The following is a 24,256-nucleotide window of genomic DNA, read 5'->3' on the forward strand; positions in this document are numbered from 1 at the left end:
AAAGGCAACACATTTGGAAGCACCATCAACAAAAAGGAAGCACATTTTGGAAGCACCATCAAAAAGGCAGCACATTTTGGAAGCACAATCAAAAAAGGCAGCACATTTTGAAAGCACAATCATTAAAGGCAGCACATTTGGAAGCACAATCAACAAAAGAAGGAAGCACATTTTGGAAGCACCATCAAAAAGGCAGCCCATTTTGGAAGCACAATCAAAAAAGGCAGCACATTTGGAAGCACCATCAACAAAAGAAGGAAGCACATTTTGGAAGCACCATCAAAAAGGCAGCACATTTTGGAAGCACAATCAAAAAAGGCAGCACATTTTGGAAGCACCATCAAAAAGGCAGCACATTTGGTAACACAAGTTACGATAACTAAGTCTTAGTTAGAAATCATAATGCAAGAAATAAAAACATTAAATTTTTACTTTTAATATTTAATTTATTTCTTAAGATTATACAAATAGAAGTAAAATAAGCCATTATTGTATGTAGCCAGCTTTCCTCAGTTCTTCGAGTATGAAGGATATTTCTTTTATGCACGAATAGTTTCCTGCACAAAGTTAGCCATGTAGAAGTCTTAGCCGGTCAACCAATAAGTTTGGATCTTTCCACGATGTGTAATCAATCTCTTCTACCACCATCTCACTTGCTTGTTTATTATAAATACTTTTAATGTCACAATCGTCCCAGTGATCATAATAAGCGTTATCAGATTTATTTATTATAACACGGCGTTTCCATCGTTTCGGTCTCAGGAAACCGTTACATTCTTCGATCTTGTCAGCTTTAGAAGCTTCATCACAGTCAATGCTTTTGTCAACAGCCTCAGAGTAACTGTTACAATCACTGTAGAAGACATCCTCTTCACCCAGATTACCATATAAATTCGAAATCGATGATGTCGAAGTGCCATTATCGTCTTCATGCTTCCTTTTTAGGAGTCCATCATTTTTACAAAGTAAGAAAGATCTACTTGAATTCGGCTGGAATGTATTCTCACTTTTCACGATAAGGATTCTTCCATTGTCTTCATTCTTCCATAAATCATCATCATCCTTCAATTTAAGTTCTTCGTCGAGATCGGAAGAGCCACGAACATAATCTCTCTCAAGACAAGGAAAATTATTGTCGTAATGCAGATCACTATTCCTTAGTCTAGTAGATCCATCGTTGTACTCTGGCTTGTACGCAGGCTTAACGTTACAAGTTCTATCATGTCTTTTTAAGCTCTCTCTCCGCGTAAACGACTTGTTACATCGAACGCAACTTATCATATTGCGTAGTGGAATTTTAACACAGTCATTCTTCTGGTGTTGGCTTCCATTCTTTCTCAAGATAAATTCTTTGCTGCAAAACTTACACCTGTGTCCTTTCGATACAGCGACAGACACCGAATCAGGATTCATATTAGTTACTGTGACTAATGTTAGATACAAACAGACAGTTTTCCAATTGGAACCATTACTTAAATATATTTTTTTTTAATATTTCTTAAGCGACAGTTAAGTTATCTTATGCAAAGGTACTTGTTGTAAGTAGTTCTGCTTTTCAACAACAGATGACACCACGTATTGCTTGCAGGTAAATAATATTTCTTTCTTTCATGCGGGATGCAGGATTTTTACTAACGATCGCAATAGAGGGATGGCATCGCTAGACTCCAAGGAGAAGGTAGTTTGTTCTTCCAGTTAGTGTTTCTCAGATTTCTCTGGGTATATATTATTATTTGACTGAATAATGATTTTTTTTAAATTCCACCTAATAAAAATAAAATAGAAGCACTCAGAGAAAACCATCAGGGATTATGTCGTTTATAAACATCATAAATTACCAATTTTTTTTTTAAAAAGTCCAAATTTAATCCTGCTTAAGCAAAAGAGTTCACAAGCCCGCTTGTGCTAGCAATACATGGTGTCATCTGTTGTTGAAAAGCAGAACTACTTACAACAAGTACCTTTGCATGAGATAACTTAACTGTCGCTTAAGAAATATTTAAAAAAAAATATATATTTAAGTAATGGTTCCAATTGGAAAACTGTCTGTTTGTATCTAACATTAGTCACAGTAACTAATATGAATCCTGATTCGGTGTCTATCGCTGTATCGAAAGGACACAGGTGTAAGTTTTGCAGCAAAGAATTTATCTTGAGAAAGAATGGAAGACAACACCAGAAGAATGACTGTGTTAAAATTCCACTACGCAATATGATAAGTTGCGTTCGATGTAACAAGTCGTTTACGCGGAGAGAGAGCTTAAAAAGACATGATAGAACTTGTAACGTTAGGCCTGCGTACAAGCCAGAGTACAACGATGGATCTACTAGACTAAGGAATAGTGATCTGCATTACGACAATAATTTTCCTTGTCTTGAGAGAGATTATGTTCGTGGCTCTTCCGATCTCGACGAAGAACTTAAATTGAAGGATGATGATGATTTATGGAAGAATGAAGACAATGGAAGAATCCTTATCGTGAAAAGTGAGAATACATTCCAGCCGAATTCAAGTAGATCTTTCTTACTTTGTAAAAATGATGGACTCCTAAAAAGGAAGCATGAAGACGATAATGGCACTTCGACATCATCGATTTCGAATTTATATGGTAATCTGGGTGAAGAGGATGTCTTCTACAGTGATTGTAACAGTTACTCTGAGGCTGTTGACAAAAGCATTGACTGTGATGAAGCTTCTAAAGCTGACAAGATCGAAGAATGTAACGGTTTCCTGAGACCGAAACGATGGAAACGCCGTGTTATAATAAATAAATCTGATAACGCTTATTATGATCACTGGGACGATTGTGATATTAAAAGTATTTATAATAAACAAGCAAGTGAGATGGTGGTAGAAGAGATTGATTACACATCGTGGAAAGATCCAAACTTATTGGTTGACCGGCTAAGACTTCTACATGGCTAACTTTGTGCAGGAAACTATTCGTGCATAAAAGAAATATCCTTCATACTCGAAGAACTGAGGAAAGCTGGCTACATACAATAATGGCTTATTTTACTTCTATTTGTATAATCTTAAGAAATAAATTAAATATTAAAAGTAAAAATTTAATGTTTTTATTTCTTGCATTATGATTTCTAACTAAGACTTAGTTCTCGTAACTTGTGTTACCAAATGTGCTGCCTTTTTGATGGTGCTTCCAAAATGTGCTGGCTTTTTTGATTGTGCTTCCAAAATGTGCTGCCTTTTTGATGGTGCTTCCAAAATGTGCTTCCTTCTTTTGTTGATGGTGCTTCCAAATGTGCTGCCTTTTTTGATTGTGCTTCCAAAATGGGCTGCCTTTTTGATGGTGCTTCCAAAATGTGCTTCCTTCTTTTGTTGATTGTGCTTCCAAATGTGCTGCCTTTAATGATTGTGCTTCCAAAATGTGCTGCCTTTTTTGATTGTGCTTCCAAAATGTGCTGCCTTTTTGATGGTGCTTCCAAAATGTGCTTCCTTTTTGTTGATGGTGCTTCCAAATGTGTTGCCTTTATTGATTGTGCTTCCAAAATGTGCTGCCTTTATGTTGATGGTGCTTCCAAAATGTGCTTCCTTTTTGTTGATGGTGTTTCCAAAAGTGCTTCCTTTTTATTGATGGTGCTTCCAAATCTGCTCTCTTTATTTATTGTGCTTCCAAAATGTGCTGCCTTTACGTTTATGGTGCTTCCAAAATGTGCTTCCTTTTTGTTGATGGTGTTTACAAATGTGCTGCCTTTTTTGATTGTGCTGCCTTTTCGTTGATGGTGCTTCCATTTGTTGATTGCGCGTAGTAAAATATGTAGTGACTGAATATTTACTAGTTCAAAACCTCTTGGTGTTACTAAAATATTTTTCAAGGTCACTTGGTCCTTTAGTATGTATTAAAATTTCATGATGGTCTAAATGACTGTAATTATCTAAAGACGAAGAAGGTCCTGCGGTTCTGAAATGTCTAGCCTATACATCTGATATTGTCATGACTCAGTCTCATAATCCATAGACAATTGGCCTGTATGTGTGGCTTTGTACATGAACGATTTATAGGTTCTTCAGATTATCGAAAAATTATACTTTCATGTAAGGCATAGCGGTACAGTATTTAATTCGTTGGTCAGGTTTATTGTCTTGAGTTGTTTTTCGTAGAGTGAATGATTAATAAATACCACGAAAGGTAATGGAAAATAAAATATTAAATATATTTAATATTTAGTTACACCTGTCACTGGTCAAGCAGTGCGTTCATTACTTTTGGAACTATTAAGCAAAGTATAATGTTATTTATATCAATTTTCTCTTTATTATGTATTTCAGAGTATATTATACTCTATGTAACTTGGATGTCCAGGTCTGATCTCAAGACACAATGCTTAGGGCTTGGATGGTTGATCACCGTGTTGGAATGTTGGAGGTCGCCAGCAAGGCGGGGGACAACAACGGAAGCAACGGTACATGTGACTGGACTGGAGGGTGGTCCTAGCGGAATAAATTGAGGTCAACACCCTAGACACAGCAGTCAACACATAGTCGTGTGGGTATAGAGCTGCTGCTACAAATTCAAGCAAATGCTGTTCGTTCCAACTGCAAAGTACGCGGAAGTAACGCCCGGATTCCGCCGTGTGCACTACGTCACCGAGGATGGTTACTTCCAACTAGAGGTCTGCAACTTCGGTCATCACTGCACCAGTGATTGTGACGAGGAGGCTCCGGACATCATCGAGACATCCTGCAACAAGGTAGATTGTGTCGTCTATTATCTAAGACCTGACAGTACATTACCGGCTTAGTCTCGTCTCGACCACCATGACGAAATGTGTAAACCTCCAAGGCTTCTTTAGTCAGTATGGATTTATTATCAAGAAACTTAGCTTTGCAGATGAAGAAGGAAATGTAATAACACACTATGTGTGGTAATTATTTTTAGCCGAAGTGATAATTTAATAAAACACGTAAAAATTAAATTTAAGGTTTTTTTTCTAATGTGTCAACAAATCAATGATAGGATGGATTTGTATGTAGAACTAGAAGTTAACCACATCTCTTGAAGAACACTGCATGGTATATAATGAATGACTCTTGGGCTCAAGAAACTATACTATAGGTGGAAAGGATGATGCGGTTCCTAAGATTAAATGAAAGGAACTTTGTTGATTTTTTTTTCTGTATACTACGATGATTTAATTGTGTTTGGGATGATGGGTTGAAGGATTAAATAATAAAACTGGACACACAAGCTTTTAAAGAAAACGAGAATGGAACTAACCATGTCTACAGAACAATAGAGAATAATGTGAAGCTCACAAGATCATAGATTGTGGTAAATCTCTGACAACTGAAATGCGGAAACGATATCATTAAATGAGTGATATTGATGCAGCTCATGATAATATTGATGACAGCTACGATGATGATGATGATGATAACTTTGCGTCTGTGATAGTGACACGGATGCGTGGATTTTAAGACTAATAATAACAAATATGTAAAGAAGATGGAAGCCGTAGCACATGAGACCAATTGTTCATCGAGAGACAATCCAAATGATTGAAGAATAGACTAAAACTTCTACTTGGTTCGCGAAATGCTGAAAATTTATACGTCCTCAAAAAAACATGAACTAAGAAATTCGAGGTTTATATAATAAAACCTACTTTTATTGATCTGATGTGTATTAATGGGAATAAATATACAATTTAATATGAGTTTTATTAAATATCTTTCTTACATATGTACTTTCAAGCTCTTGACGTCTACAGTGTACATAAAGTATATAAAATATTTACGTACCTGGTTCTTCGTTTACCATTTTGCATTTTGCATTTTAAAATATGAATTTATTAAAGAAAAATGACTGAAATGTTGTGTGTTAGAAACCATAAGTCCGTCTATAACTGGTGTGATTTATAATACTGTGAAATTTTGAGGATAGTATGACCAATAGGATGTTAATATGATGATGTGACATTGGCTTGCTACTTCGCTTGAATGAAATTTAAATGTTAACTTTGTGATGAAATCTGCAAGTGCGTGCATTGCATGTCCATTTCATATGTCGAATTTGCTTCCAAATGTGCTTCCTTTTTTCGTTGAGTGGGCTTCTATTTTTAATGTAGTTTTGACTCGAGTATTATTGTTGATGGTTCTTGATTTGACTAGCGTATTATTCCATCCTGTGCATGTATATAAGCGAGTCCTAGACAGCAGGATGCTCAGTTTGTTACTGACGTTATCGGTGTAAGGATCGCCTAGTTTGTTTCTTCTGGTGCATAAGTCGCGTAATTACCTGTTCTTGTGAACTCGATGGCATCTTTACCGACTTTAACGTCGAACTTGATGGAGGATGTACCATCGTCTACAGGAACCCTAACGTCAACGGCGACGAGGAAGGAGCAGATCTCGACGGCAACGACTCTGACAACACTGGAGGAGACTTCAACAGTCGTGGTACCACCAGCAGAAGAGAATTTAATGCCGGTGGTGCTGGCTACACAGGAAAACCCGACGAACTTCGTTTCAGCCTCAATGGAGACTTCAATGGCTGGTGATTCAACAACTAACGGACATCGGTGTTGTTACTGTGACAAGATTTTCACAAACAACAGCAATGCTCGACGACACGAAAAGAGAGAATGTGTCAAGAACCTTTATCGTAAAATGATTGTGTGTGAGAAATGCCATAAGCAGTTTGCCAGAAAAGATAATATGAAAACGCACATTGAGACATGCAAAGGTCCTGCTGTTCGGCAGAAAGTAAAGGTTTCTATTCAACAACGATGCACTGATGTTCATAAGAGTATGCCTGGAGATGTCGCAACTGCGGCAACGTCAGTATCTGGATCGGGTCTGAAAGGCTCGTCTTCATCAGCAATGTATCCTTGCAGCTACTGCGATATGTCGTTCACTTTTTCTCATGTAGCACGAAGACATGAGAGGAGTAAATGCAAGAAGAATCCTTCTCGCATAAAGTTCCGCTGTGATGAGTGTCATGAATGGTTTACACGTATTGATAATTTGCGACGGCATGTGAAAAAATGCAACGGTAAAGTCCGTGTGTCTACTGAAGAACTACCAGTAGAAATTTCGACTCCTCGCTTTAGATTGGAGACTCGTAAGCGTACAAGCAAGAAAACCAATGTGCAGCAACCGATTGCTATAACGTCTGGACATGAAAATAAACCTAATACTGTGTTCGGTGCATTACAAGTGGATGATAATTGGTTCTACTTGGCGCAGTCTGCATTTCGTGGAAAATTGAAAGATTACTATTATCTAAATACGTTAGGTGAGTCAAAAGACATTTGTAATTTTCTTGATGATATCAGAGAGGACATAATCAATCAGCTTACTGATGATGTAGCAACAAACGGTCCATCAAAATATAACTTGTTTTTGGACTGTATATATGGAAAGCCGTATCCATTCGAAGACGAAGTGAGGAAGTGTGCATTTAAGACATCGGCTGCAGTAATTTACAGTTCTGACGATGTGAAGCAAACTGTTAAAAACGGTATCCAGAAACTCTGTCAAGAAGAGGAGGACTATGTCTGTAAAGGTTCTGGTTGGTCTCTGTCTAGTATAAACCGATTGGAGCTAAGAATTAGTCATTTCACGCCTATGCAGGGCTTTCGCAAGTGATCCTGTAGTAAAATATAGTTTTTGTAATAAAATTTATTTTGTGAAAGAATTTGCGATGTTTTATTTACGAACCTGTCACTATTATGTTAAATTGTTGTTATATTTATTTTTTCTTCAGCATCCAGAATCGTACCAGGACCTAAGTCGATCTAATTAATCATGTTATTGGTTGCAAAATTTATTTAATGAGTTTTGAACTTTTTCCTGAATTTCTAGCATTGAAATTACGAATTTCCAAGATGGCGGACATGATGGCTTATAAGATGATGGTAGTAGAGTATTTTAAGCCTCTTTAAGAATTTTGTACATGGTTTATTGAAATTATTATTTTTTTACATAAAATTAAACATTATTGCATCGATCGAGTATCGAACCAAGGTCAGGAACTGATCGAATCAATATGTAAATTAATGAGTCATTTATTTAATGATTTATGGATTTTTTCCCGAATTTCTAGCTAAATAATTACACGATTCCAAGATGGCTGCCATAACAAAACATGCAACATTAATAGGATCCAATATGGCGGTCATAATGTAAAGTGTAACGATAACATCGTACTCAACCGAGATGGCGGGCATAACGAAACATGCAACAATTATATATAATCCAAGATGGCGACAATAACGATATGTTCAACAGTGGTTTTAAGTAATAATTTATTTAATTTTTATTATTTAATTCGATTAGTTATTTTTTTAATGATTTTTAATTTTTTCCCGTTTTTCTAACATAAAAATTATTGATTTTTAAGATGGCGGACATGACATCATACTACCTGACGATAAATATACTATGAACAAAGTGGTGGGAGTCAGTCTGCCAGCAGCCACCAAGAGGGAAGGATCGGACTCCATTTTTATTTTTGCACTCATCGGGTTAGAACCGAGGACTCATATTTTTATTAAAATTTTATTAATTGAGTGGCTAGCTCAAAGGATTATTAAGCTGCTTTTAGGATTTTGGGTTTTTTCTAAGGCAAAACGACTTTTGAGGTTTTTCGAAATCCTAATTTTCCCTCGAAACGGGAATTTTTCCCTCGAAAACGGGAAATTTTTCCTCAAAACGGGAATTTTTGAGTCATTTTGAGTCATTTTGAAGGAATTTTAGGGAATTTTTGAGTCCAAGATGGCCGCCGATGACGTCATCCAAGATGGCCGCCGGATCCTGGATCCTGCGCCTGTCCCAGAATCGGCTATATCCATCTACTGCTATTGATTTTGTTTCACGTTGGTTTTTTTAAATTTAATAATGGATTGGTCTTAAAAAATTCACTAAAACAAATTAAAAATTGTAAAATCAAATTTTACTATTTACGGTTATAAAATTAATACGGAAACATATAAAAAAAATTAATAAAAAAAGTCTAGAGAGGGAAAGGTGCTGAGATGAAGGAATATATTTGCGAAACCAAATTGGCGTAATTTTTCTTTACGCGAAGCCGGACATGATATCATAACTAAATATCTACTTAGGACACACATTACATATAAACATTTATAGAAATTGAGGGAGAGGGGGGGAACACTTAACTAATGACAGAATTCACCCATTTGACAACTGGGCAAATTTCTTTAAAAAAAATTCCTCCACAGCATTTGGGGTCGAAACCATGAACCACCACAACGTGCATAACTTGTGACCGACCTGCATCCAAACAAAGTTTTCTGGCAGGTCAGGAATGGGCAAGTTGTCCTTGGAGAGTGGCTCCTCTACATTCTTTCCCTTCTTGTAGTTCTCCACTGCAACAACAAACACAACTGTGGTGAACCCTCGGAGTCACGTAGTTATCCATTGCAACAACAAAAACAACTGTGATGAACCCTCGGAGTCACGCAGCTGTAGTTCTCCACTGCAACAACAAACACAACTGTGATGAACCCTCAGAGTCACGTAGTTCTCCATTGCAACAACAAACACAATTCTGATGAACCCTCGGAGTTACGCAGCTGTAGTTCTCCACTGCAACAACAAACACAAATGTGATCAACCCTCGGAGTCACGTAGTTCTCCACTGTAACAACAAACACAACTGTGACGAACCCTCGGACGTCACACAGCTTTAGATATACAACACAAATACACATTGTAAAATACAATACACACAGCAAGAGTGTTGTATTTTAGGTATTAATTTTTATTAATTTAAAAAGTTATTTTATTTTCATTAGTATAAAAACGTTTTTCGTGTGTAAAATTATCACATTTTATAAATGGGCAGTTCAAAATAAGTATTATGAAAATGGGGGTACTGGCGCTCGTCCCAGTGCGTGGATGTGGATGTCAATGACCGACGTACCTCTGACGTCATGACGGCCATCTTGGATAACCTTGACTTTCAAAATTCTTCGTAAATGACTCAAAATTCCCCAAAATTCCTTAAAAAATTCCCTATTTCAGGGGGAAAACATACCCTCTTTAGGGAAAATTTCATAGTTTTTACCTAAAATATGAAAAAAAAATTCAAATTTCGGAATGCCTCATAAGACTCTGCCGTTGAAAGAAACCAAATTCCCAGAACCTGCTATAATTCCTCATCGACTAGACTTCCTAAGCCGCCGAAGTCACGACCTTGACTGTAAACAGGAAATCTTTAACTTTTGAAAAATAAATTCCAAAATAATATGGCTACCCGTAACGAAATGTGCAACGGTGCCATTTTAATTAAAGATGTTTTTTTATTAAAACGTATTAATTAATTTTTTTACTAATATATAACATTTTTCCAATTTTCTAGCATAAAAAAGCGAATTTTCAAGATGGCGGGTGTAGCGATAATTGAAACGTTCCTAGAATCCAAGATGGCTGGTGTGACGTTAACAAATTTTTTAAATTTTTGTAATTTTTTTTGTTGTAATTTCTCGTCGAAAATTAAAGATTTAAAGTTTACGTTTAAATAAAAGGCTACAAAGGTATCTCGTGACCTCGGCGGCTTAGCACGGCTAGATGACAGGAAATTTAAGCCACTTTGGGGAATTTGGGTTCTTTTAAAGGCAATTTTAGGCATTCCAAATTTTCAACTTTTGAATTTTCCTGGAAGAAAAATAGGAAATATTTCCTTAAAACAGGAGTTTTTCCCCAGAAATAGAGAAAATTTGAGGAATTTTGATAAAATTTTACATCAAAAATGGTCGTCGTGAAGTCAGAGCACTCGGTCATTGAACCCACCACACACCTCAACCTGGAACCCGTGCCCAGACCGACCCATACATACTACAATCGTCAAATAAAACTATATATATATATATATATATATACACACACACACACATATATATACACACACATATATATACATATACATATATAATATTGTTATAGGCACGACATCTTCTAATTTTTCACAAATCATTTCTAAACTGATATTAAAATATAGAAGTTCAAATCTCAGAAATTTTCGTTAATTTCCCTTATCTGACCAAAGAGGTAGAAATGGGGAAGGTATTTTGAACAAAAGAAAAATCGCTATAACTCCCATAGTGTGATAAATATCCCATACGTTTGAACGTATTATAACTCGCAGGAGTAATACCAAAAACGTTTGACTAAATACATTTTTGATACGACCAACTATAACTGCAAGGGATGGAAAAAAAACTAGGTTTGGAAAATAAAAACAATCATAAGTAGTATGTAATAGGGGCTCCGGGCCCAGGATGCAGGATGTGGTGTTAGGTATCGGTCCACCATCTTGGATTGTGACGTCACGGCGGCCATCTTATATGAATAGATTCTGCTAGCTTGTGAACTTCTCATTGTTGAACAAAGATAGATTTCTAGTACAAGCCATCATTTTATGTATTTTTGTAATATTTTTTTCATTGAAAATTTTTATTTATATACTTTTATTAAATATTTTTTCCCCTGTAACTGTATGATATCAAAGATAAAATGTGTGGTGGTTTTCTCCGAGTGCATCTGATTATCCTTGTCAATATTATGGTGGTATTCTCCGTGTGTTTCTGATTATCCCTGTGGTTTCTTCAAGTGCTTCTCTCTATTCTGAGAAACCGCTCTCTGCATGATGGATTTTTTACCTAATGAGTCATGTCATTTTATTCAGAGTTACATTTAATTATTGAAATTCTGCTAATAAATTGACACTTACAATATTTTTACCAGGTGGAATTCAAAAAATAAAGAACCATTACTCAGTCAAATAATATGCTTTGAGACAAACTGCATTGAACTTGGTGGTTAAGACAGGTAATTTTATTCAGATACTCAGTCAAATAATATACCACGAGACATCTGTAAAGCACTAACATGCAAGACGAACTTCCTTCTTGGTGACTAGCGAAGCCATCCTTCTATTGCGATCGTTAGTGAGCATTACGCATCCCGCATCCTGCATGAAATAAATAAATAATATTTACCTGTAAGCAACATGTGTTGACAATAATCGACAATACTTTAAACAGGTTATTTTGCATGAGAAAAATTAAATTCTCACCACTGAATGGTGCTATTGTGGTCAGTTAGAGTCATGTAGTTTCGTACCCACGCTGTCTTTTAGCCATGCTGACTCGTAACCATGTGATCTGGAAGCTTCGTAGTCCTATAGCCTCGCGATCACGTAACCTTGAAGACTCGCAATCGCGTAGTCTCGTAACCTCATGGCTCGTAGTCTCGTAGTCATGAAGCATTGGAGCCTCGTAGACTTGTAGCTACGTAAACAAGTAGTCATGTAATCTTATAACATAATGCTGCTGGAGTAGTTGGTGCTTTATACACTCGAAGGTAGTTGGTGTAGACTTGTATAATTGAAGCTTTGTATCCAAGTGGTCTTGTACCCATGTACACTTTGGAGCCGAGGAGACTTGTATCCTTGTAGCTTCATAGACATGTAGTTTCGTAGCCACGTGGTCTTTTAGTCATGCATTCTCGTAAACTTGAAGATTCGTAGTCACATAGTCTCGTAACCTCATGGCTCGTAGTCGCGTAGTCGTGATGTCTTGGGACCTCGTAGCATTCTAGCCAAATATCATTGGTGCAGTTGAAACAAAAGGCTGTAGGAGCAATTGGTGCTTTCTGGAGCCTTCGATGTCTGTAGCTGTATCAAAACAACATCAGTGTAGATACTGTATCAAGGTGTTTACCTTGAGAAAGAATGCTAAACGGTATGAGAAGAATGATTGTGTTAAAAACCACTACGCAAAATGTTAAGCTGTAATCGGTGTATCAGGTTGTTAACGTGAATTGACATCTTCAAAAGACATGGTAGAACATGTAAAGCCAAGCCCACTTACGGCATAGAGGACATCGATGGATCCACTAGACTAAAGAAGAGTGATCTGCATTACGACAATAATTTTCCTTGTCCTTAGCGTGATGGTATTAGCTCACCCGATCGTACGAAGAACTTAAATTGAAGGATGCTGATGGCTTCGAGAAGACTGAAACTAATGGAAGTAACAACACCGTGAAAAGTGAGAATACATTCAAGCCGATATTCAGTAGATCCACCATACTTTGTAAAAAGGAAGTATGAAGACTATGAAGACACTTCGTCATCAACGATAACGAATTATTAAGGTAATCTGGGTGAAGACGATGCCTTCTACGGTGATTACTACAGTGACTCTGAAGCTGGTGGCGTGATCGAAGACTGTGCTGAAGCAGCTAAAGCAGGCAAGATCGAAGACTGTGATGGTGGCCTGAGACCAAAAGATGGAAACAACATAATAAAATAAATTATCGTGATCAAGCTTGTGATAATCACTGGCTCTATGACGAAAAGTGTCCTTGTGGATGAAGATAAAACGGAAGACATCGGAGATAATAATATTTATTATAAACGTGCAAGGAAGATGGCAGAAGAAGAGATTGATTACACATCTTGGAAAGATCCAAACATATTGGTTGACCAACTAAGACTGATGGTGGCATCAGTTCGTAGAGGAACTACTCGCATATCGAGGAAGTATCGTTCATACTTAAAGAACTGTGGAAAGCTGTCTACATACAATAATAATTTGTTTAACTGTCATTTGTTTAATATTGAAAAATAAATGAATTATTTATATTTTAAAAAGTACATTTTATTTCTTGTATTCTGATTTCCAACTAAGCATGTGTTTCCGCTACTGTATGTGTGATCATTCCGTTTTCCTGTGTGTAAATTCCGTTTTCCTGTGTGCACATTCCGTTTTCCTGCGTGTACATTCCGTTTTCCTGTGTGGACGTTCCGTTTTCCTGTGTGTACATTCCGTTTTCCTGTGTGTACATTCCGTTTTCCTGTGTGTACTGAGTTCATGGTCTATATGTCTGATATTGACATGACTCGGTCTTGTGGTCTGAAGACAATTGGCCTGTATGTGTGGCTTTGTACATGAACGGCTTATAGGTTATTCAGATTACTGAAAAAATTGACTTTCATGTTAGGCTAATCGGCACTGTATTTAATTCGTTGGTCAGGTATATTGTCTTGAGTTGTTTTTCGTAAGGTGAATGATTAATAAACTCCGCGAAAGGTAATGGAAAACATAATCTAAAATTTATTTAATAATTAGTTACAACTGTCACTGGTCAAGAATCGAACCATGGACAGGAATCTATCGATTCGATTTGTAAATTAATAATTGATTTTTTCGGAGACTTTTGGAATTTTTCCCGCATTTCTAGCTAAATAATTACATGATTTCAAGATGGCGCCCAAATTTAAATATGGTGGGCACCACAGTAATAATAAATGATAACTGCACTGTAGCAGGTTAGAAAAAAAACTAGCATGATGGTAAGACGAGTACACAAACAAGATGGTGTCCTCCAGCAGACGAAAACAAGATGGTGGCAATGACAACTAGCAGGTGGTAGCTCCTGGTAGCATGTATTGAACATAAAATGATGGATCCATGATGTACGTCAAGGTCAAAGTCAAATATCAAGGTCAAGGTTCAAGGTCAAAGTTCAAGGTCAAAGTTCAAGGGTAAGGTCAAAGTTCAAGGTCAATGACAAATTTAAATGCCAACAGACAAGGTTAAAGATATGCAGAACAGTAAATTATACTAACATGTCGTCAGCACACTCTAGCAGACGAAAACAAGATGATGGTCTCCAGCGGACGAAGACAAGATTGCGGTAATGACGTCATACCAGCTGACAATATATACCTTGGTATTAGTGGTAGGTCAGTCAGTAGGTGGCTTCTGTGGAGGAAGGATCTTTTTTTTTGTTTTTTGTTTGCCCTCACCGGTTTCGAACAAATGTCGGGAATCGATATAATCAATCAGAATTCTAATAAGTTAATTTTTTGTTAAATTTTGAATTTTTTTTCATTAAAATCGGATAATAAATAAAGATTTTTAAGATGGCGGCCGTAACGAAACATGCAACATTAATAGGATCCAATATGACGGTCGTAACATAAAGTGTAACGATAACATAGTACTCAACCAAGATGGCGGGCGTAACAAAACATGCAAAATTTATATAATCCAAGATGGCGATCGTAACGATAAGTGCAACAGTGTTTTTTGTAATTTTTATTATTTAATTCGATTATTTAATTTTTTTATGATTTTTAATTTTTTTCCCGATTTTCTAACATAAAAATTGCGGATTTTAAAGATGGCCAACGTAACGATAATTGCAACAATTACGTCTTAATACAAGATGGTGGTTCTGTCTCGAAAAGGTAGTGCTATTATTACTTAAAATTTAAAAAAAAATACAAGTCTGAATATGCATGTTATTTTTATATATACCTTATTTAATTCTCAGTCTGGTAAATCTCTCGATGGCCGTGCGGTTAAAGGCGTATGTTTTCCAACCTAAAGATCATAGCTGCAATGGTTCGAATCACAGCGCTTCCAATGTATTTTGCATAGAAAATTAAATTTAATATGTCGATAAGGACAATAATAGCTATGGAAGGTAATGGAACATCGACCTTGTGTGATGTGACAGAAAGACGCTGGCGCTCTCTAGGAACAAACAACAGAAACAAAGTCGACGGTATCCAAGATGGCGGCCTCCAGCAGAACAGAAAAAAATCAAGAGCGCTGCTGGCGCTATCTAGGAACAAACAACAGAAACAATGACGACGGTATCCAAGATGGCGGCCTCCAGTGGAACAGAAAAAAATCAAGAGCGAAGCTGGCGCTCTCTAGGAACAAACAGCAGAAACAAAGTCGACGGTATCCAAGATGGCTGCCTCCAGTGGAACAGAAAAAAATCAATATGGCGACAGAGACGAAAATTTCATCATAATGAGTGGGGCGCTCGATTAAAAGATGTCGGATCCAATATGGTGGATCCAATATGGCCGCCGGGGTCAAGGTCAAGGTCACGGTACTAATTATCCCGTTATGCTGTGTCCAGTTACGCTGTGTCCCGTTACGCTCTTCCAAGATGGTGGACCGATACCTAACACCACATCCTGCATCCTGGGCCCCTGGGCCCGGAGCCCCTATTACATACTACTATCATAACTCCCCTCGTAGGCACACTATCATATCCGAATCATAATTATGTAAAACTTTTAAATAATATATAAAGCTTTTACTGAAACAATTTGGATACAACCAACCAATGCTGCAAAGGGTGGATAAAAAGGGGTTGAAAACAAAAAAAAAAAAAAAACCAAAATTACGAATTGTTTAGTAAATAAACCATAGTGTTTGTAAATCTATATTTTTATCTAAAACCTGTGGAAGGGGTTTAAAAAAAACCAAGGGTAAGATTTAAACAAAACGCAATTTTCTTACCATGTGCACTTTTAAATCCGTTCTGGATTATGGTAAAACCTTAAATTTTTATCTACAACTTTCGTCTAAAACATATAATGATACAACCAACCATTGCTGCAAACGGTGGATAAAAATGGGTTAAAATAACAAAAATAAATTCATAACTACCTTAGTAAGTACACCATGAAATCCGTTAAGATTGTTTATAAATCATTCCAGTTTTATCTAAAACAATGGTCTTAAACAATTTTTGATTTAATGCAGTTTTTGGACATACGCCATTGCAGGTTTGCACTGTTTGTCATGGAAAAATTCCAAAAATTTTTGTTTTTATTTTCGGAATTTTCCATTACAAACAGTGCAAAAGTGCATTGGGTACGTCCAAAAAATGCATTAAATAAAAACTCCCCATTGCATTAATCATTTAAAGAACAACATAATTGTTGTTAAGACGACCCAGTGTTGAAGTAGATTGAAAAAACAGGGGTAGAATAAACAAATAATAAATTCCGTATCACGTAAACTATTAAATCCGTTCTCTGTACTGTAAAACTATAACTTATTATATACATCTGTCCTATGAAATAATTTTTTATACGACCACCCATTACTGCGTGGGGTGGAATGAACGCGGTTCAATGACAAAAAAAAATCAAAACTCTCTTAGTAGACACACTATCAAATCCATTGAAATTGTTTATAAACCTTATAATATTATCTTAAATAATTTTTGATAGTTCTAACCACAACTGCAAGGGGTTGAAAAGACCACGGGTTGAAACAAAAAATAAATAAATCTTCTCTACAACGTACTTTTATTCGAATCCATCCTTATTTTCATTCAAATTTCGAAAGTACATTTTTATGTAAGAAAAAATTACTGCGAGGGGTGAAAAAAACAAGGGTTAAAAGAGAAAAAAAAGCCATTAATATGAAATCTATTACAATTTATTCTAAAAATACTAAACTTAATTTGAAACCTTTGTTTGAAATAATTTTTGATTTAACTAACTGTTACCGTGAAATTGGGGTTGAAATTAGAACAAAAATTACAAAATTTCCTTAGTATCATTTAGCTCATTAAAACCATTATAATATTATCTTAAATCTTGGTAATAAGAACATTTTCATACGACCACGTAGTTTAAGGGATGAAAAATAGTGTATGAAGGTTAAAAACAGTCTAAATATTTTCGCTACATGAAATATGAGAAAATGTTTAATCGATCATTTTGACATATTAGAGAACATATAGGATGCAAGATGTTTTTAAAATCTTCCAGAAGTTTATAGAAGTTTCCAAAACATTTCCAGAAGAAATAGGTACTTCGAAATTAACCTAGGCCTGAGTAGGCTGTGCCGAAAGTTTATTTTTTGTGTGACTTATCTTCAAGGCTAGACAACAGCCTGCTGTTGCACAAATGGTTATTTTGGGGGGGGGGGGGGGGATAGATAGATAGAGAGAGAGAGAGAGAGAGAATTCTGCGCGGACTTACGGCAGTGGGTGCCAGCGGGTGCGTGCAACAGAGGCTCAACTCCAGTACAGTCCAAGAGAAGAGTGTTGAAGGCAACTGAAATACAACCAATTCAGGATTGCAAAACTGGATATTTTTTTGGGTGTTGCAAATTACTAAAAGAAATCTAAACTGATTTTGTTTTACAGATTAAGTGTCAAACTATCCAGTAACAAAATCTGAAAATTTTCCATCGAGAGGTTAATGGTGGTTTTAACAAAATATTGATGCCTAGTTCAAGTGACACTTAGGACTAAAACACACCTTCGGACATTGATTTATCGCTTTCATAATAATTTATTTTGTTGTGCCTATTGATCACATTAAATTCAATTTATTAGGCAAAAAAATTATAAGTTAAAAAAAAATGGTACACAAAAGCCTTAAGTATCAACTTTGAAGTGAAATTTTAGAAAATTATATTTCTTATACAACAAATAACTACACTATTAAAGTGTACATGCACAACTCTTTTACATAGGAAAATAAATAAATATGTGAAACATGGCTGTAAGAGACAAAGCGAAATCTTTTAAGAGGGCGGGATATAAGACCGTACGAAAACATTTGCCCCAATCACACAACCAAACTTTTTACCATTCAATATCCACACAACTTAGAAACTTCATAACTTATAATAGTTCAAAGTTTATATTTCTAACTTAGAAACACACAACTTAGAACGGCCATAATTTAAAAACACGTAACTTAGTATCACACAACGCCGAACCACATAACTTATAAACGTCATAACGCAACTTAGAACAGGCATAACTTAGAAACATCTATCTTGTGTGTTTCTGAGATATGTTTTTCTGGGTTATGACTACAACCCGTGACACATTATCCACAGAAAACTCCTGTCTAAATGTTTATCAGGATCTTTTTCAACCAGGAGTACCAGGCTCTAAAGTGATATTTTTAAATTTCAATTACATTTCAGCAGGTGATGCCTATGCTTATTTCGAGTTACATGAAAATTAGCTGTTTCGTAAAATTGTCTAACGTCTAAAACTTATCTCTGAAATTTTTTTGGTAATTCTTTAACATATCAATTCATCAATTCTATCCTAGTTATGATGAATTGTTTACATTTAAAAGTTAATTAAAAATATATATTATTGTATGTAGTTAAGTGTAAGAAAATCAATATTTCCTTAACTTCGCTGCTAATGAAAACATTGAATACATAAAATAACAAAAATACAAATATATTTTAAACTCACTGCACCATTTCATCATCAATATCAATTTTAAGCTACAATCTAAAAAAAAATTGATGTATCTGACGTAGCAACATACCATCAAAACAATAATTTATTTCCACACTACTTTGTTATACTACGTCAGAATCCCACCACACAGGGTAAATGTAAAAAATATGTTGCACTTTGTCGAAATGACGGTTTTGTCTCCTCTTGAACACGATACAGTTTTTATTATTATTTAAAAAATATTTTAACACAAACACTGCACTTCAACAAATAAATTAAGAAAGAAATTAAAATTTTTAAAATAATGGTGAAATATGTATTGCATTGTAACATGCACTTATATTTAACATTCACTTCGTTTTTAAGTTGAAATTAATAAATTCAAATTCATAGTCAAACCACATACATGTTTACAGGAAATAAATTTTTTAGGCATTTATTTATTATCATAGCATTTCTCTACAGATGAAATTACCAGTGGATGATGTGATAGAAGTGTTGTTTCTTTTTTTATTGTGGTGCTATATTTATCAAACACAATGTAAAAAACTAAACCTGACCGTGTTTTTTTTTTCCAGAATGAAGGGACCATCCAACGTTACAACTGTCTTACCATGAATATCCTATATTAAGTTGGATAACTAGCAAACGCGCAAGTGTGTAGTATGGTCTCGACACAGCGAGGCTGTTACAGAGATGGGGATGGAAAACAACACAATTCAAACTGGGCTGTTGACTGAAGCCATTCCAGGATATGCTTGCAGAAGAAACTGTGTAAAACTGGAATTACTGGCTAACCGGGTCAGGATTCAAACTCGCGGACCTCGCGGACAAGGAAGAGTCTTAGTGCCTTATTCAATGAATCAAAACCAAAAATAATATTTTTTCTGGTATAACTTAGTGCAAGTTTCAAGAACAACAGATAAATATTATGTTTACAGTATCCTTGAAATGAGTTCAGGTTATATTCGAAGCAACCATTTACTACGGTACTTGGTAAAATCGTACAAAGCTAAGTATACATTTCAGTTTGCAAAATTGTTCTGTTGAATCATAGCACCAGAATTTCTGAACTCATTTCAGAAATATATTGTACATTTTCTTGTTTGGTACTGATATCGGAGTTCAAACCGTTTAGAATAGGCAGAAACTCGACAATGCGAGTTGACATTTTCTTTTACAGAGGAGTACAATCATTAAGTTGTATTTTATTCTAAATTATTTCTCCAGCCATTGACCATTCGATCGTAATCAAGCATGTATGCCACTGTACGCCTGCTGCTGACGAATAAGATCTCTCTACAAATTATTCTAATACTTGGACGTAACATGGCATTAAGCAAAGATGTGATTAGTGTTCTTCTTTTGTATTTATTATTGAGTAAAACAGGCTTCTATTTAAGCAATTATATATTAAGATTATAATTACACCATACTGGTTTTAAAATATTTATATAATTTTTTTATTACGGTACATACAAATAGCACTATTTTTATTGAATATATTTAATTTCAAACGCAAAATTCTGATTCTACAAAACAATGATACTTTTTTTTTTCAATTTTTGTTATGTTTTATAGGCAAAAATGTATGCGTTCTGCAATATTTCCCGTATATTGTCATTAGTTTAAATATTGTTCGTTCATTCTTCACAGTATTCCACCATCAACGACTGAATGTTTGTTGCAGCAACTGTAATTAAACCACCTTTTCCTCAATACAGTTAATGTTTCTAATGGCTTGATGTGCAAACCAGATATATTTTATCTACACCGTAAAAGTGACGATGTCGCGTTACAGGTGCTGCTATATTGCGGGTGTACTCGAGTTTCAGGTTTGCTAGTGTCAGTAAAATCAGATTACAAGTTAATGTTCTCGCTCATAGGTGCTCCGCTGGTCCATCACTAAAACGTGGTGAACAGTTCAAAAGTTAGTTTAACAGTTTATCATTGGTATAAACGGGGAGACCGCTAAATTGTCCGCCAAAGTTTACGAGTTGTTGTTTGTCATTGCCCTAGGTGCTTCTTCCCCGACTACTGCAGGGCATGCTTCCTTGGTGAAGTAATTTTCATTGGCTGAAAAGCTGAATTCCCGCCCCATAACATAACAGTGTTGTAGTAGGGGTAACGGTGTCCCTATTGGCTTACCATAAAAGGTACGTTGTGTCTCTACTGGCTCGGTAGAACAGTAGGAGACACTGGCGAACAGTGTAACAGTTGATACCGGTTCGACCGCAGCCTAGCCTCACTTGACGCGGCTCGGCGGTCAAGGTCACTCGCCTTTGGCGCCGGGCTGGCCGTCATCGTCCTCTTGGGTTTGCGACGCTAGTGCTGCACTGTAGGCTGCGTGGCCGCTTCTCTTCAGGCTGATTGCATTTGTCAATACGAATACTCGTGCATTCGCAAACAAATATTTCTATGAATATATTCGTATGTACACGTGTATATGCGAATATATTCGTATTTAGAGGTATGAATTGGAATATATTCGTATTCACAGGTATGAATATATCTGCAATATATTTTCGTGTAAATGTGAATATTCGTTTTCTCGTATTAGAGAATTAGAATACATGAATAAAATATTCAAATTCACGTTATCGTATTCGCGTATTCGTATTCGCTTATCATTGAACACGCGAATTTACCACCTCTATTAATCTTTACGCAGTTTTTTTCGAGCTCTTTACCACAATTATAGGTGATTCCCAATATCCTAGAGAAAAAAACTTATGATCCACACTCTACCAGTCCACCCTCTCTCTCTATTATGCATTTAAATAATTTATACAAAAAAAAAGGCAGTCATGGGGACTGTCAACACAAGTGAAAACTTTAACTTTTGTTTTTAAATGTGTAAAATGACATCATTTCTACGACAAATATACGTAAGAAAACATTTTTGTATTATATTAGTATGATGTCAGCATGATATTATTTATCCTTACATGATTTTTTAGTCACAACAGATGTTGGTGGTATGTCAAAATTACGTAAAAATTCATTACCTAGCTATGACTTACCAGTGATGTCAGACCTAGGTCATGTGTTCAAAGGGGAATGCATAGTACACACAAATTAAACATTTCGCGTGGTCAATTTAACTTCACTTAATGCTACTACAGCATGTCGTTTACGCGAACTCACGAGATGTTACCCATCCAAAAAAAAAAAATATAGTTTAAAAAACTAAAGAAACATGCTTTTAAAGATTATCAAACTAAAAAGTAAAAAAATAATTTTAAAATTAAATTTATGACAATAGTATATAAGCAATACTAGTATAAATGAGAAAAAAGCTTGAAGCGCTTTGTGCCATATTTTTTGTATATTAAGCGCCCCATGCTTTTTTCTCATTTATACTAGTATTGCTTATATACTATTGTCATAAATTTAATTTTAAAATTATTTTTTACTTTTTAGTTTGATAATCTTTAAAAGCATGTTTCTTTAGTTTTTTAAACTATATTTATTTTTAACTTTTTAGTTTGATATTCTTTAAAAGCATGTTTTTTAGTTTTTTAAACTATATTTATTTTTAACTTTTTAGTTTGATATTCTTTAAAAGCATGTTTTTTTAGTTTTTTAAACTATATTTATGTATAATTATAATAGGGAAATGAGTTACCGACACTACCTATTACCATCTGAGATAACTATTTGGAGTTGCAACGTCACAAAGAAATGGTAAAGTCTCTACGAATCATTTGCAGTTAGATGTATGGATATAATATTAGAATTTACCGGGGGAAAAAAAACATTTTTTTTTCGGCGTGGCCGGGAGTAGAACCCACGATCGCTGAATCCGAAAGCTGACGTCACAGAAGTCGCGCGCCTTAGACTGCTCGGCTAACGAACGTAATGAAATGGGTGGGACATTTTACAGTGATAAGTCACTCACTCTTAGTCGAAAGAGTTACAGACGGACAGACAGAGTTACAGACGGACAGACAAACATACAGGTGAAGCTAATATAAAGCATGTAAAAAGAGTCCAACACGCACATCATACAGTCGAGTATATACAATGTATCAGTGTATATATGCGTATACATGTACACAGGCCGCTGCGATTCGCCAGTCTGGCGCAATACGACACTAGCATGTCAGTGACGCGAACCCATAAGTTTTGCCCCTACCAAAAATCGCTCAACGCGGCTAAAGAAGTTTTCACTTCAAAAAAATAACATACTTAATGTTTCAATCAACTAAAAACATAGAATACTATCATATTTTAGGAAAAAATAAATTTAACCGACATGTGACAACACCGTAAACAAAAATAATCGCGTATAAAATTTGAATTGAATTTGTGTTTTACAATATATTTAAGTATATGAGAGTTTAGTATAATATTGAATTTAAAAAATAACAATCAAATATAACAACTTTCTGTACCTAGTATTACACGAATATAATACCTAAATAAAATTACATCAACGTGAAATGCTATTTAGTTGAAAACAATGGTATCAAGTGTTTCAAACATATAGGAAACACAAATAAAATGACTATACATTTTAAGAAAAAATGCAATTTACTTTAAAGTACTAAGTTATAACAATTCTCAGATTATAATAAAACTAGTATATTATTATAATATTATAAAATAATAATGAATAAAAGTAATCCTTAGATTTATTTAAAACAATTAATAATGCACCAAACTACATATAGTTTAAATTATTTCTTTAAAAATATAATCAATGCCAACTTTATAAAACCAAAACTAACCACTATTTTTCCACTTCCCTATAGTACACTTCACTCAGTCATGATTTTAATTATGAATTAGCTTGTATATAACCTATTTTCGAATTTTTCATCATTAAGTAGAATGGATTTCGGCATACTGATAATGTTCGCATAAGAGAAGAGCCTTTCTACCTGAGCATGTGATGGCAGTGGTGTATTGAACCTCCTGAATTCTTGTAGTATTGTCGGGTAAGTTGGAGCATTTCTCAGACTGTGTGAGCATCGTTGAAATACAGGTCCATAATAGATGCAGATTAGTTTTTGAGATTTTTCTGCGAAGAAGAACCACGATGACAATTCAGTGTTCTCTCCTAAATCGAAAAATCATAAAATAAATCAGAACTTTAACGAAACGTAACAGAATAACCAAAAATTGTCATATTTTAATATACTACATCTCTTGAATGTCATTTAAGTATGCCTTTTTAGTACGAAGTTTGTACCAAAGTGTATGGACGACATAAATGAGAAA

At 35.3% G+C, this 24,256-nt stretch overlaps 1 protein-coding gene across 5 annotated transcripts in view; it reads right to left on the reverse strand.

The window, feature by feature from the left end:
* LOC134536692 (ribonuclease P protein subunit p25-like protein) overlaps positions 1-24,256 on the reverse strand; it is a 444,926-nt gene that overhangs the window by 13,895 nt on the left and 406,775 nt on the right. For 4 of the 5 annotated variants that reach the window (XM_063376550.1, XM_063376551.1, XM_063376549.1 and 1 more), the window contains one exon: positions 9,260-9,354. In XM_063376550.1, the coding sequence (XP_063232620.1) occupies positions 9,260-9,354 (95 nt within the window). Of the gene's footprint in view, positions 1-9,259; positions 9,355-17,798; positions 17,874-24,256 lie in introns of all 5 variants that reach the window. The other variant, XM_063376546.1, reaches the window with a different exon arrangement.

This window comes from Bacillus rossius, chromosome 11, assembly GCF_032445375.1.
Source record: "Bacillus rossius redtenbacheri isolate Brsri chromosome 11, Brsri_v3, whole genome shotgun sequence".
NCBI lineage: Eukaryota > Metazoa > Arthropoda > Insecta > Phasmatodea > Bacillidae > Bacillus > Bacillus rossius.